We start from the raw sequence: 16,816 nt of genomic DNA on the forward strand, positions 1-16,816 counted from the left end.
AAAATTTCAATCTTTTCTCTGTAGGAGTGATACATACATTTGATTCCATTCATGTACTAAACTGTAATTTTGGGAATGCTGGAATAATTCCTACCGAGACTGTCTTAATTGTGCCATCTGACATTTGAATGTCATCCTGGTATTAGCTCATAATAAAAGATAAAAATAAATGAATCACTTGTTCTCTTGAATATCCCATGTCTTAAAACGTGTGTTCCAACAAAATCTGTATTTGTGGAGAACGGCTATTTAATGTTTGCATCCACTCTGATTCTACACTAGATGTTTACTCGGGTTTATTCTCTTAAGAGATAATCCTATTACTGTTATTGAAGAGATATAGGCACCTCAGCAAGAAGATACCTATTATTTTTTTTAATCAAAAGGCACAAGCACTCGTTGCCTCATTTCTACAGCAATACTCCAAAATAATCTGCATTGACGAAGTAGGATAGCATGCGTTCCATTTTCTGAGTATGTAGGGAGAAATTGCTACACTTGACCTACTGGGGCAATTTTGTATTAATCAAGAGTTGATCCTTATTAGAACCAAAACAAGATGTCTCCAGGAAAAGACATTTTGTGCCATTAATAGTAGACCCTTGGGGACCTAGCGCATATGGGTTCTTGTGTACCTGTACTACTTCTGCAGTGTTCTCTTCTGCCTGGTGGGGTTTTTTATCTGCCAGTAAGAAACAAACTCTTCAGTTGCCTTACTCCTAATACAAGGTAGCCTCTGCATCTTTCATGTTGTTTACTGAAATGAAATGTACTTGATTGCAGAATGAATGGATGTGAATATAACAATTAAATGCAAATCTGAACGTGTGCTAGTTCACAATTACGTCTTTTTTTTGTATTGCCTTCTACAAGGTAGGCAATAAGTGTGACGGGGGATTTAGAACTTTCTTCCTTTATTAATGACAGAGGAGGGGGGAAAATACATGTTTAAGGAGTTTAAGTAAGTAGCCTGACCAAAGGTAGATGCAACAGATTTAGTCATCTTTTTAACTTTTTATTTTTTTGGAAGGATGTTAATGGTACCTCAGCAAGGTATTTAAGCCTTTTAAAAGGTGGCTGTTAATTGCCATTAGTCATCCTCTCCTCAGTACGCTGTTTGCTGTAGGGTCAGATGTGTGAAGTTGAAGACCTGGATGTTGGATAAGGGAACAAGATATGCATCTCTCTAAGCAGCAGGGTGTTGAGAGGTGGAGCCAGAGGGGTTGGAGAGGATGGGACTCCAGGGATGTGAATTGTTCCACTTTTTTTTTGGCTGTAACTAACCTGAGAATGACTTATCTAGAGGAAATGAATCTAGATGTACGCTTCTAAATGAACGTAGGTGTGTAATATCTTTTTAGTTTGGTTTTTTTCTGTTGATTAATAAACTTTGATTTTGGTAAAATTACTGTGTTTGGCTAATTGCACTGATAGCTGCAAGAGAAGTAAATCCTGTAATGTGCATGGAGAGATACTGAAAGGTAAGGAGTTTCTGGCCCCTACACTCCCTTTGGCAAGTGTTTCGTCCCAGTCAGCTGCAGCAAACTGAACACTGAAGGGCCAAGCAGGAAACTCAAGTTGGCAGCAGTATGCATTTGTACACAGTTTTAACTTTGTTAACAAATCCCTTTGCAGCAAGTAGTCCTAGAGGGTAAATTAGGTCCAATTTGAGTTGTATAACCCTAATATCTCCAACAGGTAAAATTAATTGAAACTTACGTCTGAGGTACAGAGAAGTTTTAAAACTCTCTCCCACAGGTGAGTCACTGGCCAGAGCCAGCTCGTCTTCTCATTCGGAAGTGAGCTGTTGAGTAAAGCACTGTGCACTTAATACTAAAAGTTTGCTCCTGAGAATCCCATTACTCTGACCTGACAAGATAACTTGCTCTGACTGATGCCTATTCTTTTTTAATTGTTCTTTTTAGCTATCACTTAAGGATTTCCCAAATGTTTTTGTACCTGGCAAGTTCTCTTCCCTCTACTGTCGAGACTAGCTGGCTTCTAACTCACCCATGCTTAAACCTATGATATCAAAGACAACAGCAGTTGTAATAAGTTTATCTGCATTATTCTGAGAATAACTCTTGTTCCAGACTAGATAGATTCACCCTAGTGTTCCAGGTAGCTGGAATTAGTAAATACAACATTCTGTTACTGGGCATTCGGTTTCCCAGCTGCTAGTGTTTGGAGTGTAGTTTGTCACTTAAATAAATGACTTTTAATCAGTGGTTCAGTTAGTAACAATGGGACTTTAGCATCTCTAAATTCACCAATACCAAAGGCTTTAAATAAATTCCATAATTTTCTCTGGAGGTTACCTGTTCAGTTTAAGACTACTTTTACTTAAGTCACTTTGCACCAGCATTTCAAGAAACAGACCAAAGCCTGAATTAATTAGCATTTTTCAATCAATCCAGAGTTATCGGAAAAATGACTTTTCTCTTGTAGCGCTGATGGAAATAACTGATTTAAATCAGTCAGGGTGAAGGGCTACATGCATGTATTTAATCACTTAAATATAATGGCCCCTCAGGTGTCCTCATTACCTTATTTGTGGGGTCGATGTACATGGAGTGGGGGCAAGTAAGCAGGACTTATTTCCTCAGCAGCATGACTGAGCAAACTCCCACTGTGCTGCCATAGCGCAAAACCAAGATCATTTTTCCTGTCTGGAATAAGTGCTTATGTAGGTTTGATCATCTAATGCAAGGATTCTGCTCTAGAAGCTGTTCAAGAGTAATACGATAAGGTTAGACCAGGAACACAGTTGCGACTCTTAGCAAGCTTAGGGCAGACTACAAACCGGCAAATTTGTTTCATGAGAACAGAAATGCCATGCATGGTACAATCAAGATAACACAGGTCTACTTCTCTCCCCTCCCTTCCATCCTTACTCCTAAAGAATGAGAAGTCAGCTGTTGTACTGTCTTCTGGAAATCTCACACATTGGAAGGGTTCTTAGAGGATTCTGCCATCCTATTAATCGGTTTGTTGCTACTTTCTGACAGTCTTCAGAGCAACCCATGCCTGAATTTATTCATAACTCAAGGTAAACCTCAAGCAAAAGGTAAGCTGCTGCTGCTGTTTAGATTTATATCATCATCCAGAAAACTCAAAGCTGCTTACAATAACAAACCAACCAGCCCACAAGATAAGAAACAGACTCCCTGATCAACACCCCACCTCCCTGCCTGGTGCACCCAAAACAGCAAGCCAAGAGGCCCATATTGTCATAAAACCAAGGTCAATTTGAACCGGCAGCCACCAGGCCCAACTTACTGATGTATGATGCTCTTTCATTTAGATCCTAAACCATACCAGTGTTAACAAAAGGGCTTGGGTTGGCCCTTTATAAAGATTTTTCCCAGCATGCTCTCCTGCTAGTTGCCTCTCTCAATCTGGCAGGGCTCCAGTTGCAGCTCCATGGGCATTTTGTCTCTGACCGCTGCAGCTGGCACACTCATGGCCAAGAAGTAAGTAATTTACCTATTTTATTTTCTCCTGGTTTTCTCTTTTGCTTATCTCTGATGTGGTATCACACTTTCCCTAGAAGAACAAGCATTTAAATACTGTATCTGTACCTTTCCATTGTCAGGTTTCTAAGCATTAAACTGCGTAAACGGTGCAACAGCCCAAATTCTAGCTAAATTAAGCTAAATTCAGCCCTGCTGAAGCCTGACAAAAAACAGAGAGGAAATAAAAGGAAGCAGGGTGCAGAGGAATTAGAATTGTAGCATGATTTGTTTCTGAGTGTAGAGATTAGTCACCAGTAAATTATGGCTTTGAAAAAAGAAATTCCTAATTTTATGGGTCAAATAGTAGCTACAGTGAACTATCATGCATCTCACCTCTTACAAGTCATTAATTATGGAGTATTAACAAGTCTTGTGTGCTCATTCATAATACACCAGTCAAATTGATTGAAATTCCATTTATTCTCACTGATTTCTAAATACACCACAAATTTCAAGTACAATATAAAACCAATTCTCCCCATTAAGAACATCTGATTACCTCTTTGACAAAAATATAGTATTAAAGATTTGTTTTAAAAATACAAACTTTATAAAATGTGAAGTAAAAAATTAATGTCAGTGGGTGGGAAGTGTAAGATGTAGGAAGGGCCACTGGGGATCTACAGGAACCTAAGGGTGTGGGGGGTGGATTCTGTCTTGATGGATCATTCCACAATATCAAGAAAAATAGCTAATATTGCAGAGGTCACTTAAGAGAGTAGTTTATTTCTCTGACCTGTTAGACTTCATGTCAAAAGGCCTTGACTTATTGTGGCAGGTTGCAGTTCTCACTGTCATCTCTAGAAGCTGTGGGCACTCACTATTTCAAGATCATAGCCCAAGTTATCTAGTTGCTGTATTTGGTAATGTCAAAGAAGAAGAATAGCAATGTATTACAATCTGGAATACTGCAAGCCATTTAAAATTTCATATAAAATACACAGTGCAGCAGTTCTTGAAAGTAAGTGTAGCACTTTCAAAGATTTGAACATTTCTCTGAAGTTATGAAAAAATATCCAAAGTAATGCTATATTTTGTATATTAACTCTAAAATGCAAGATTTTTCACTATAAAAGGCTATTTTAAATTTCTGTGCTATGTCTTAAGCTCAAATATTGGAATATTTAATAGACATGCTTAAAAATATTAGGTACTTCTGATCTTAGAAACCCATTCTCTTTACCAGCTATACAAAAATATCCATATTACATTGCAAAACCTTAATCTGAACAAATGTGAATTTTGAAACTAAAATTTTTTACATGCTTTAATAAATTTGTAGATGCACTGAAGTGGCTCCATCCTTCCACTTGTTAACATGGTCTGAAATAACAGTCCTGCAGAGTGGACATATTTTTTCTCTATTAAACCATAAAGAGATGCATTCTTCACAAAATATATGCTGTAATGAGAAGAACAAGTTCTTATGTTTTCATGCAAGACCCCAAAAGCTCTACCAATATTTATTACAACCTGTTTTCTAAAAACACATGGAATCATATTTTGTCTAGACTGCAATGATTCTTCTGTTACTCTGTTTAGATTATTATACAATTATATAGATACGTGACTATTCTCGTACACTCCATCTACACTAAAATTGCAAAGTCATGCTCTCAACAGCTGGGAAATGCAACCTTAATGTGGACCCCTTGTGTGCACGCCTCATGATGCAGTCTCTAATTAGATGATTCCATACTATTTCTTCAACACAACACTGCTTTAATTCAGTATACAGGATGCACCTGCCCAAGAGACGAATCAGGGTTATATAGTTAAGATGGCTGTGGGACCCTGATTCATTTGCTGCAGAATTGAAAAGCTGAGTAGCAACACAAGCAAAGGACTGCAGGAAAAGAAGGAAGACTCTTGTGGTTCAGACAGTTGAAAGGTTCCCTGAAGAATTAGATTCTATCCCTGCTTCTGCTACAAAGTTCCTGGGCAGTGAAGCCAAAGTTTTCATGGCTTATCCCTATGTCTGTGTTTCTCATTTTCTGGGTGCCTGACTGAAAAACTGGCATGTGATCTGCAGAAAGGCTGAGGCCTTGCAGATGTAACTCGGGTCAATGGAAGCTGTGGGTTAAACAAATGTAATACTATATAACACTAATGAATCTAAAGTGTTTAAACAATCAAGTCCTAGGTGCCTCAAATTGGGCATGTAAAGTGAGTGAATGTCTTTTAACCTTAATCTCCAGTAAGAAACAATTGTACCCCTTCCATTCATAGTAATGTTTGGAAAGCACTCATAATGTGTGTAATCCCCAATGTTGTCATGCTGCATGGACCAGCACTAGGGGGGGGTAGGACAGGCTGTGCACAGCTATTTGTCAACAGCTGTGGAAGGGTAACTTATTCCAGGCCCTGAAGAAGTGTGTGCTCAAGTGAACACAGCTTCTTCTCTCCATTCCCACCCCCTAAGGATACTAGCATCAGTCCTATCCCTCTAGCCAGCTCCGGTCCCAGTCCTGTCTCTTTTCTACCACTGCCTCCTTGGCTTTTGGCTAGCAACTGCATTAGTTCTTGTAGCCTAATATTTAAGCTCTTCCAAAGCTTGTTAGCATAATTATGCTGTATATTCTTTCCTTTTCAATTCCTTTTAGCATCTTGCTAAGTTTTTGGCCTCAGTAACTAAACAACTGTGCGAAGACTAGAGTCGACAGCTGCTGTCATCAACATATAATTTCATATATTAAAAAAGAAAGACAGGAAGTTGTAGGGAAACATTCAGAAGATTGTAAGGTCTAAAAGTCTCTCCCACTGGAGGGGAAAGGGGAAACTCCAAAGCACCCACAAACTGTTTCCATAAAGCTGCTGCTATTTTTCAACTGACACCGCCAACAAGCTATGCATGCAAAGTTTCAGAACAGGAGCCTCCCTCATGTTTTGATTCTAAAGGGATTCTGAATTGCAGAGAATTACCTGACATATGAGAAGAATAGGCTTTTGAAATTCTGCTTGGCAGATGGCACAAATATCGTCTGCTTCAGAACACTGTCTCTTGCTGGCTGTCACTCCATAGTGCTGTAAAATAAGAGATTTTGGTGGCAGATATTTCAGCACCCAAGGATAAGGAACTAATTATCAGAGAGAGGATGTGGTAGAAGGAAACCACTTCAATCCCTAGTGCACTAGGATGCTGCTAAATGTTTCAATTGTCAAGATGTTACATGGGCCCTGACATGCCCTGGTACACGGTGATGCATCAGCATCACTTATTACTGAGCACGGGAAGGACTATGACACTTCTTTACGATGGTGGTTCCTGCTTCTGGCATTTTCCATTACACAGTAATCAGGGACATGCCACTTGCTCTTGAGCAAAAGTACTTTAGGAAGAGTGTGTCTGCTGTTCTAGTACTGATCAAGTTCAGTGGCATTATGCCCAAACATACATATATTCCACTGCGTGCCCAGTGGGCTCTAGATTAAGTTATAATAAATGTTGCTATCCACCCAGTAGTTTAGAATAGAACAAAACTTTTTTATCTGGCAATTTGTAATTGTGAATGAGACAGCTGAAAGAACTTCAGTTCTGTTGCCAGAATGTGGGTCTTGCTGACTCCCATTTCAGTTAGCTGATGTAACATGAAGCTCTACTGCTGAGTCCAACAAATATTTAACCCCATTTTGAAAACATATCAATCACATCAGGATTTTTTATTTAGGTGTTACTGAAAATAACTAATCTCATGGTGCTTCACACAGAATAAAAATGTGTTCACCTTTAAAGTAACTGAATTTCTCAGCCTTATGATCATGGGCTGAATTAATTTTACAGTGTAATAAACTATAGAAAGGGAATAGCTAGTGGGATTACTTTTAAGATTTTAACTGTTTTATTTGAAGAACATGACAAGTCATATAGTGGTAAGCAGAAACAAGCTAACTTCTAAAAAGAAGCATATTGATATATGAGCTAGGTTCACCTTTCTGTTCTTATATAGAATCCAATACTCACTGGTCGTGTAAAAAATATCCGCAAAACCTGTCTAAAGTTTCTGAGCTGTCCAAAGAAGCTCAAAAGCTGAAACAGAAAAGAAAGAGAAAGTCCGGCTTAATAATTATTTCTAAGCTAATTTTTCAAACCTTTTATGCAGGTTTTAAAAGTGTCCCAGCACTGAAATCCTCTTAAATACTTCAAACATGTATTTTTCAGGGTTTAACTTATTGTCTGGACGTGGTAAATGTATAAGGGAGGCTAGCAGCACCGCCTGTTATTAAAATTGGCCCATATGATCCTGATTTCAATTGCTTATAATTTAGTTACATTTTTCATCTTGATTCTGATTGAAGCAGAAACAATTGTTTTGAAAAATATCACCTGAACAATAAATAGTTAAACATTAAAGGACTTTTAAGCAGGGATAGCATCCCCAACTGGAGTTGGAAATTTGACTTCTTTCTGTGTTCCTGTAAAAATCCACCCAAATTTGATTGAGTCTCAGGTTTGAAACATTTTCTAGTTCACAAATCCTCAGTGGAAACTTAGAGTGCAACAGCAAAATATCCGTATATATAACAAAGGACTCAGTATTTATATAATTTCTACCATACTGAGAGGTTGTTCTGGGTATGTCAGAAAAGAAGAGTGTAGGAGATTTTCATATGGATAAAGGAATCTAGGTGCCCAAATTCCAACAAGAGTTAATGGTATCCAGATTGTAGCTGTATTGGTTACAGGCAAAAGGAATTAAAACTTGTGGTAGAGGTGATATCTTTTATATTAGGCCAACTGGATTGTGCCCAAAAGCTTCCAATTAAAAGTTTGGGTTTTTTTGCAAAAATCTAGTTGTTCTAATAAAAGATATCGCCTCTACCACGAGTTCTGATACCAAGAGTTAATGGGAGTTAAACATCTCCCTTTAAGTCATCAGTACTGTTTATTAAGTGTCCTTGCATTAGGCAAAAGGCTTCTTTTTACCAAACCAGAGTTCAAAAACGACATTTTAAACCAAGCTGAAAGAAAACTAGATTGCATGATAATTTAAGACAGTGGAATTGAAGCCAAAAGTAACAATTTTACCTGCTGCAAGAATTTCCAGTTTGAGGTTTCACTGACTGGAAATCTGCCCATTACCCTTGGCAACATGTTTACACACTGATTGCTACAAGTCTATGGTAACATTTAAGACTTATATTTGGTTCACATCTGTGCATTCATTAACTAATAACTTGCAATAATTAATAATCTGACTCTACATTCTGGCCAGAAATGTTATTATGTTTATTTTCCATCCCTAGAGGCTTTGCATTACTCTGAAAGGTATTCAAAGGCTTGACAAAAGACTCCATTAAAATTTATCCTAAATTATTTATTCAGAAATGTATACTGGCATTGCTAGGGCACATGGGCATCCAACAGCAAGGGGAAAATATGTGCACATAACCAATATCCTAGACCTAAAACAAACACTTGATTCCATATTATTATAAAAAGATCACACCAAAGCACAATGGACTGATGAAGTCTGCGTAACCCAGGCAGACCTCTCGGAGAGAACAGGATTGGGAGCAGTCCTGCAACTTCTCATCCCCTCCCCTCCCCTCCAAGGAACATCTCGGTTTTGAGTGTGCAATGCTCAAACCCAGAACTTGGACACTCCAATAATGAGAGTAATGCAGTGAATGTTATTAAGTCATGAGACACATAACATATGTAGCTATCTTGACATTTACAGCTAATTGAGGCAAAAATTGTCCTTGCCCATTCTGCTGAGGCAGCAATTTTTTAGACTGTAAAATACCAGTCGTGTCAGCCTGGAAAAGGAGGGTACATCGATTTAGTGTCTGACTTAGCACATGTTCATGTTGATTTTGGAAAGCTGTATTTGTTAAAACTAAAGAGATACAAGATCATTAACTAATAGGTTCAAGCTCCAGGCAACCTGTAGGAACAAATTACTTTGCATGTCTGCATCTCTTCCATAACTACTGCAGTCATATTTTAACATATTTAAAGCACAAAAGGGAAATAAGATTTACATACTTTTAGGATGAGGTAGAGTAGACCCAGCAATACCCCAAAACTCCACCCTAGTAGACCATCCAGCTCCCGATAGCCAATGAGATAACGAAACCACACTGGTATGGGGACGAACATACGGTAATACTGGCAGAGTTCTTCTAACAGCATATAACAATAGCCCTGTGCAACACAAAGAAGGAATCTTTAAAAACACAAAGAATGTAATATTAACGTATCCATTTAAAATATTTATTCTCTTGAATACTTTCATCTCCTTGTATCTTAGCAAGTACCCAACAGACATGAAATATTATTTTGAAACTAGAGTTATGAAAAATCACTTTTGTCACAATACTGCTCAATGAACACATCAGACTCCTTCGAAAGGGGGCCAAGGCTATGGCTTTTAAAAAGCAGTTTGAAGAATGGAGACTAAATGACATGTAGGCTCCATTCATTACATTTTACCACTTAGGTTGACACAACCAAAAGAAAAAAAAAAAAGCAACTCTGAGCTTTGGCAAGTCCTTAGCTGACATTTATCCATATCACAAAATAAATTGTGAAATTATAATAGCACAATTAGCTTGAGGTTTTCAGGAGAAACCCAGAAAAAACAAGATGCAGAAGATTAGAATGTGGGTGCCTTTGCAATGTAGCCTGCCCACTTACTAATGCTATCAATCTTCCTTTCATAATCACTACAAAAAAGAAAAAAAAAATCCAAACAAACCAGTCACAAGAAAAATTCAAAGATAATATTTAAATACACTTAGAACAGTTTGTATTTAAAAGATGCATCCAGTACACAAGCTTGAGGAAAAAGTCAGAATTAAGAAACCTCTTTTTAAATAAAGGACTCGGCTCCCTTCCACCCCTTTGCAATTAACTGCAATTGCTAAAAGCCTCATATTAAAGTCCTCTGCTCTCCTTCCCCCCCCACCCCAAAAGTGGGGGCTAATGCAAAAAATTAAACATTCTGGCATGGACTCCTTGTACTTGGTTAATGTAAGACTAATGCACTAATTAAACTAATGAATGCTAAAAAAAGTGAGGGTGTGGCTACCTGAACTTGAGAGGACACAGGATAAAACCCAAACCCAGTACAAGTAAATACTGAAGAGAAACAGAAAGGATCTTTTGAGAAGGAATTTCCCTGTCCGATGTTATTTAAAAAATAAAAGCATCAGGGACCAGAATAGTGCAAGAACCCCCAAGAGGCAGCTGAATTTAACCCACCATATATTTACATAGTGCTCATCATATGGAACTGTAAATAAACTATTTGTATGTTGAAAACAGCAGTAAACACATATTCAGGTTTGCAGTAAATACACAGATCTTACATTTTTCCTTAGCGTTTCAGTTCTTTAAAGCTAGATTTGCAATAGAAGTTTATGTAGCTGAAGTGCCCTAACTGTAGTGAGGGTTTAGGTTGTAGCCGTGTTGGTCTAAGGACATAGGCAGACAAGGTTCCTTGGGTGAATTTGATATCTTTTATTACACCAACCCAAATGGTTGGAGAATAGTTATTAAGCAAGCTTTCGGGTTCAAAAACCCTTCGTCAGGCTAAGGAAGCTGCAGTGATAAATATGGGATACCCACACAGGTTTGTAAACTTTCTTGATTAAACTGCCTTTCAGCGCAGCTACGACTGGTTTCTTTGCTAATCTGGTAAAATTTTCATTAGTTAAATGTGACACAAGTTTTTTTTAATGATTTTTTCTTTTACTTGTATTTCAAAATTAAAGAACAAAGATTGTATTAAATTATAAATTGCTCTGTTTCTATCTAAACTGCTTAAACCCCATACATACTAGTGTTAATGAGAACATATGGTTATTACAACCCATGTGAGTTCCTTACATCTAAACATACTTTAGAAAGTGGTTCCATGTTTAAGCTGTTGGTAATTTTTATTTTATTAAACTAAAAACAAATATTTGCTAGTCCACCCTGGAAATTAAATTGCATTTCCATACCTTACCTCTAGAAATGGATAAAAACTAATATCTCATTAACCAATATAGGCCACCATAAAACTGATGGATTTTACTAATTTTAAGTAATCAAACATCCTCTCTTATTGACCTATATTATGCAGAAAGGTTACTTCCAAGTTTAAGGACATTATTTAAAAATAGTTTAATTTTTATCTTATTTAATTGTTTTGTTTTTTTTTTAAATTCAAATATCACTTGTGTATTAAGATCTTAGTCTTAATACCAGTTTATGAGCAAAAAGGGCCCTGTATAGCACAAACCCTGCTTTTTCAGGTCAGAATACAAAACTTCCATAGGAATTGCCAGTCAGAGCAGAATATGAAATCTATAGGCTTCTCTCACTCTCTCTGCAGTAATGCCAGATTATATGCAGCATTTTAATTAAGAAACCATTGCTCTAGGTGGAATTACGTGACTAACTAATTGTACTGAAGGAAGATCTTGAGGTTAAGGCAAATTATAGATTATTTTCTTACCTTGGATTTAAAAGACATCATAAAAGAAGGCACCAAGAGAATAAAGCATTTGAAGCCCATGAAGAGGAATTTCAGAATAAAGTCTGTGATTCCCACGATCCATAGCACCTCCCAGAAGTTCATGAAATCCACGGTAGGATTTAAAAAGATTAAGCTACAAAAAGAAGCATCAAAAGTTACAAGAAATAACTGAGGGCATCTGTGTTGGCTTTAATTAAACAAAAAAAAAAGTATACTTAATGGAAAAACACTACACTACACTAAGAGGAGCAGGATGAAGGGATGTTTTATCTTTTAAATCCACTTTCCTATATGTATCATCTTGCCCATGAGGCACTCCACCAGTCCAGGGAATTTGGCAGTAGGGAACCAGTAGCAGCATTAAATGCTGCAGCTCTGGGAGCTATAGCAATTAACACTCCTGCAGCTCATCCTGCCACCAAATTTCCAGACCCATGGGGAGGCCTGCAGACCAGATGGCGCAGGCCTGCCTGCTGTATTGGGCTTACAGACCAACCCTGTGCAATTCACCCTGCCCATGCAGCTGGATGAGTTGAGCACCACAGATCTATATCGTAACTCCCATCTTTTCCCATAGGGACTCGCTCTCTTTGCCATCTCGTTAATACTGCTCCTTAATAATACAGCAGGATTGTTGGCTGTTGTAAAACAGACAGACGTACCCTCTAGAGACTCGGGGCACCACAGCATATTTCATTTAAGTGCACAGGCTCAGGACTGCAAAAACCTATGTACATACCAGCATAGAGAGAGCCACAATTTAAAAGTTATCAATAAAATATATACATTTTTCTAATTACCTGTAATAAAGTGACTGAGAGTAAAAGGTATAATACAAGAGAAGAGAAGATCCAGTTAGGAATACCAGTAACCATGCACAGTGCAACTTGGAGCACCGTTCCTGTAAGACACGCATTAAAAAAATATTAATAGTTTGTCTCTCAAAGGTCATAAGTTAATTCTCTTGCATACCCAATAAAACTACATCTGCTGCATACGATCAAACTATTACAAGGTGCCAAAGACCTACACTGGAAGACCATGGCATTTGCAAAGTTCAGTGCACTTTGATGGAACAAAGAGTCCACTCAGATGGTTTTTCTGGCAGGAACAGTGTCTAACTGACCAAACGGGCAAAGGCTTAACGGGCGGCTTTTGATGCAGTGGTCAAGTGTACAGGCTGCTCAAACTTCTCTGTTTTCTCAGGAACAAGATTTGGATCAAGCAGAAATTCTGTATAGCATATGGGGATTTTAACAAATTTTAAAATATAGTAAAGAATTCCTGTCTCTTAACTGCAACAGCATCATCAGGAGTCACTCCATTATACTAAGTCAGAAAAACACCTGCACCCACAGTTCTTTTTAATTGGTGCAAAGTATGCTTATCTGACAAGCTGTAAGTTAGTATAGGAGAGTGTTAAGATATTATCCTTAGCTAAAACACCATTTATATTTCACAAATCCTACAAGATGCATCTATTTTGTTTACTAAAGAAATAAGACCTTACTTCACATTTCTCTCAAAAAGGCTTTGTAAAATGAAAGGTTTCGTAACAATTCATTTTAAAATGCTTCAACTTCATTGCAACGGCCATACTTACTCTTAGAAAAACCTGATTTACAATGCTTTTGTTTGCATACATAAAAGTTGTTAGCAGCCCAATTCCAACAGAAATGCCTATTAGGAAAAAAGGGTCAGTTATATGATGAAGGAAAAGAAGAAATTGCATTGAACTGAATTAAAAAAAAAGAAAAAGACAGCGCAAAATTAAATGGCCACTTCCAACATGTACTTGCAATAACCATAATCAAATTTTAACAGCTCAAGCAATCAAGCTAAAATAATTAAGCACATTGTATATGGTAACATAAAAAAAACAGATAAGTGATTGAAATGTGTTTTTAGTAAATCTCTCTGATCTTCAGTGAAGAAATCAAATTAAAGTTAAGCTAGAAGTAAATCAAATTTACTTCAGGCATTCTTATGAGCAAGATTTAATGCAGGAAAAAAAGGAGCAATTCCCTCGCACCATACATTGTTATACTCTACCGATTATATGCTGCATGATCAGTTTGACACACAGAATCAGGATGTACGGAAGACTTTTGTGCAGCCACTGGAAGAGGTATCTGAGCTCGGAGAGGGAGCTACCACTGTGTTCCTCAAAGTCCAGGGACGATTCTTCAGGCCCCCTTGCCTCATTGTGGGAGTGGCCATGCGAGTGGCTCTGGGAACCTGACCTTGTGTGTCTGGAACTAGGATTTTCTCCAGCTTCTCCCAAAACAGAGTTTAGCTGGATGTGAACATCTCCAGCATGGTGGGATGAGCCTTCTCCTGGCAGTCTTGTGGCATGGGCACTCTGAGCGGACAAGGAACCGTCACCGTTTCCTGGGGAATTGTGGAAATGACTACAACTGGGTTGCATGGTGTTGGATCTGCCTCTGGTCCGGATTCCTTTGTCTCACTGCTATGTCTCCTAAGGAAGGGAGGGAAAAGCCATGATTAAAGCAGCAGTGCACTATTCAGTTAGAGAGATCTGTCTGTCTGAAATGTACAGCAAATGCCTTATGGCCAACCTGGTGATCTCTGTGCAAAGAATAGGACGTTTTTACCACTAAGACATATTCAAGGAATGGTTCCTTGAACTACCTTAACAAAGAGCCTTTGGTACATCTTGCTTGTGGGCTTCTACTAACATCCCCTCGTTTGTGTGTGCTCTCACCCTCAACAGGGACTGGGACCCTCACTAAAATCAGGAACAGACAAAATTCCAGTACTGGTTAGAAGACCCTGTTTTTCATGAACTAGCCTGTGTCGCACAGAATTTAAAACTGCATGAGCTTAAAGAAAAAGGTTGGAAGCCATCGCTGGATTAGAGAAGGAACTAATACAGATGGCGGAGGGTGTCTGCATAATTATAAGCATACAAAAAGACATGTATTCAGCCACAGACAAGCCTAATCAAAAGCCAGTGAGCACTGAAGGCAGAGAGCCATTGTGGGATTACTAGAAGAGATTATCCTGTCTGTGCAAGCGAGCAGAACCAGGTTAGTCCACTTTGTAAAAGGCGCTCAGAAGAGCCTCGGACATATGCGGACTTATGGAGACTGAAGAGGGGAAAGAAAGCAGAAAATAAAGAGCAAGTCTGAGACTGGGCTGGGACTGGTAGGGAATCTGGGTCAGAAAGAAAATGCCGACAGCTCAGTGCACACTTATAATGAGAGCAGCAGACCTAGTTTTTATTCTTATCTCTGACATCTCACTCAGACACGCAGCAATTTGTTTGTTTTGTGCCTCAGCCTTCCCATTTATAACATGGATTTTGTACACTTCCCGGAAATGCTGTGATGTTTCAGAACTTTATGTCTGGAAAGTGCTTTGAGATCCTAGGATTTTCCAAGTATTAATGTAGCTTTTGCACGGTAGAAAACACTACAGCTGATATTTATTGGGATTTTCATGAAAACCCTTTTCCGTTGCCTTTCTTAAACCACCTTCTTTCGAGATGAAATCTTCCATGGTTAGTCTCTACGTAATGACTTTTGTTAGGCGGGCAGAAAAGTTCTCATCAAATCCATTGCCCTTTTTGTCAGTTATGCAGGGATGAAAAACGCATACCTTCTGCTTTGCAAGAAAAGCTTAAGATGATATTTTTACATATTATAAAGTGCCCAAAAATGCAGAACAGAGGACTACACAGATAGATCTAGATATACTTGCAAATTACTTGCCTAGTAAAACTTTTTAGTAATGTTCAGGGCTAACAGTAAGTTGTGCAGCACCTGTTTGCCTAAAGTTTCACTGTACATACCACAGTCCTGTCAATGAATATCACAGGCATGGGCGTAAACCCAATGAGCTGAAGTCAACATGACGGAAGTGCCACGCGTGACTTTGCTGGATCAGGCCAGGGGCAGATCCAGGGGGGCTGCACTCGTGCCGTTGGATCCTGCTTTGCTTCTTGTTCCGCCCAAGTTTAAAACTAACGGCCTGGCGGTGGCGGCAGCATTTCTAGCTGGGTTGTACTGAGGGAGTCGATTGACTTCAGGGCACGTTAAAATCTACCTGATTCCTTCTAAACTCTTCATGCTACACGGCCCTCTTCCTTGTTAACGGTCTTGACGCTCCACTAAACAAGCTAACCCCTCTTCTGCAACGCCGCAGGCTGCTCCCGACCGCGCCGTCCCTCTCCCACAGCCTCGCACGCTGGTTTTTGAGTCGTTCTTATCAAGTTACATTTGCTTTCGCATCCATTTTAAATAGACTCATCCAGCCCTGCTCCCTGAGCGTATTCGGAAAGCTTTGACTTTATTTTTACCTGGAGAAAAGTGTGTTGTATTGTATGCAATGATGCCCCTTGTCACGTGTGTTCCCCCCTTTTCAAAACCCCAAATCTGGCAAATTATGACAATGCCCCTTGTCACACGCGTGGCCCCTTTCAAAACCCTAAATCTGCCCCGATTCAGGCAAATTATGACGATGAACCTTACCACACGCACGTCATTTTCCAAAACCCTAAATCTACCCTCAATCTGGCAAATTACGATGATGAACGTTTCCACACGCACGTCCCTTTTCAAAACCCCAAATCTGCCCCGAATCAGGCAAATTATGACGATGACCCTTACCACACGCACGTCATTTTTCAAAACCCCAAATCACGCGAGTTATGACGACGACCCTTACCACACGCATGTCCCCTTTTTCAAGACCCTAAATCTGCCCGCGACCCGTTTCTATGACATTTAGACTTCGTAAAAAAAAACAGGAGGAAAACATGCCCGAGGTTTCCTGCGATCCCCATCATAACCAGTCGGGGTTGCTGATCTC

The 16,816-nt window shown here is 38.9% G+C and overlaps 1 protein-coding gene across 1 annotated transcript in view; it reads right to left on the reverse strand.

Moving 5' to 3' along the window:
• Positions 1-4,170: 4,170 nt before the first annotated feature.
• RNFT1 (ring finger protein, transmembrane 1) overlaps positions 4,171-16,816 on the reverse strand; it is a 12,896-nt gene continuing 250 nt past the window's right edge. Inside the window, exons 2-9 of the mRNA XM_006016058.2 lie at positions 14,036-14,462; positions 13,587-13,663; positions 12,784-12,884; positions 11,963-12,116; positions 9,505-9,663; positions 7,477-7,542; positions 6,438-6,539; positions 4,171-4,917 (exon numbers count right to left, since the gene is read on the reverse strand). Coding sequence (XP_006016120.1) covers positions 4,783-4,917; positions 6,438-6,539; positions 7,477-7,542; positions 9,505-9,663; positions 11,963-12,116; positions 12,784-12,884; positions 13,587-13,663; positions 14,036-14,411 — 1,170 coding nt within the window. The 5' untranslated portion in view covers positions 14,412-14,462 and the 3' untranslated portion in view covers positions 4,171-4,782. The remainder of the gene's footprint in view (positions 4,918-6,437; positions 6,540-7,476; positions 7,543-9,504; positions 9,664-11,962; positions 12,117-12,783; positions 12,885-13,586; positions 13,664-14,035; positions 14,463-16,816) is intronic.

This window comes from Alligator sinensis, unplaced genomic scaffold (genome assembly GCF_000455745.1).
Source record: "Alligator sinensis unplaced genomic scaffold, ASM45574v1 scaffold118_1, whole genome shotgun sequence".
Taxonomy (NCBI): Eukaryota; Metazoa; Chordata; order Crocodylia; family Alligatoridae; genus Alligator; species Alligator sinensis.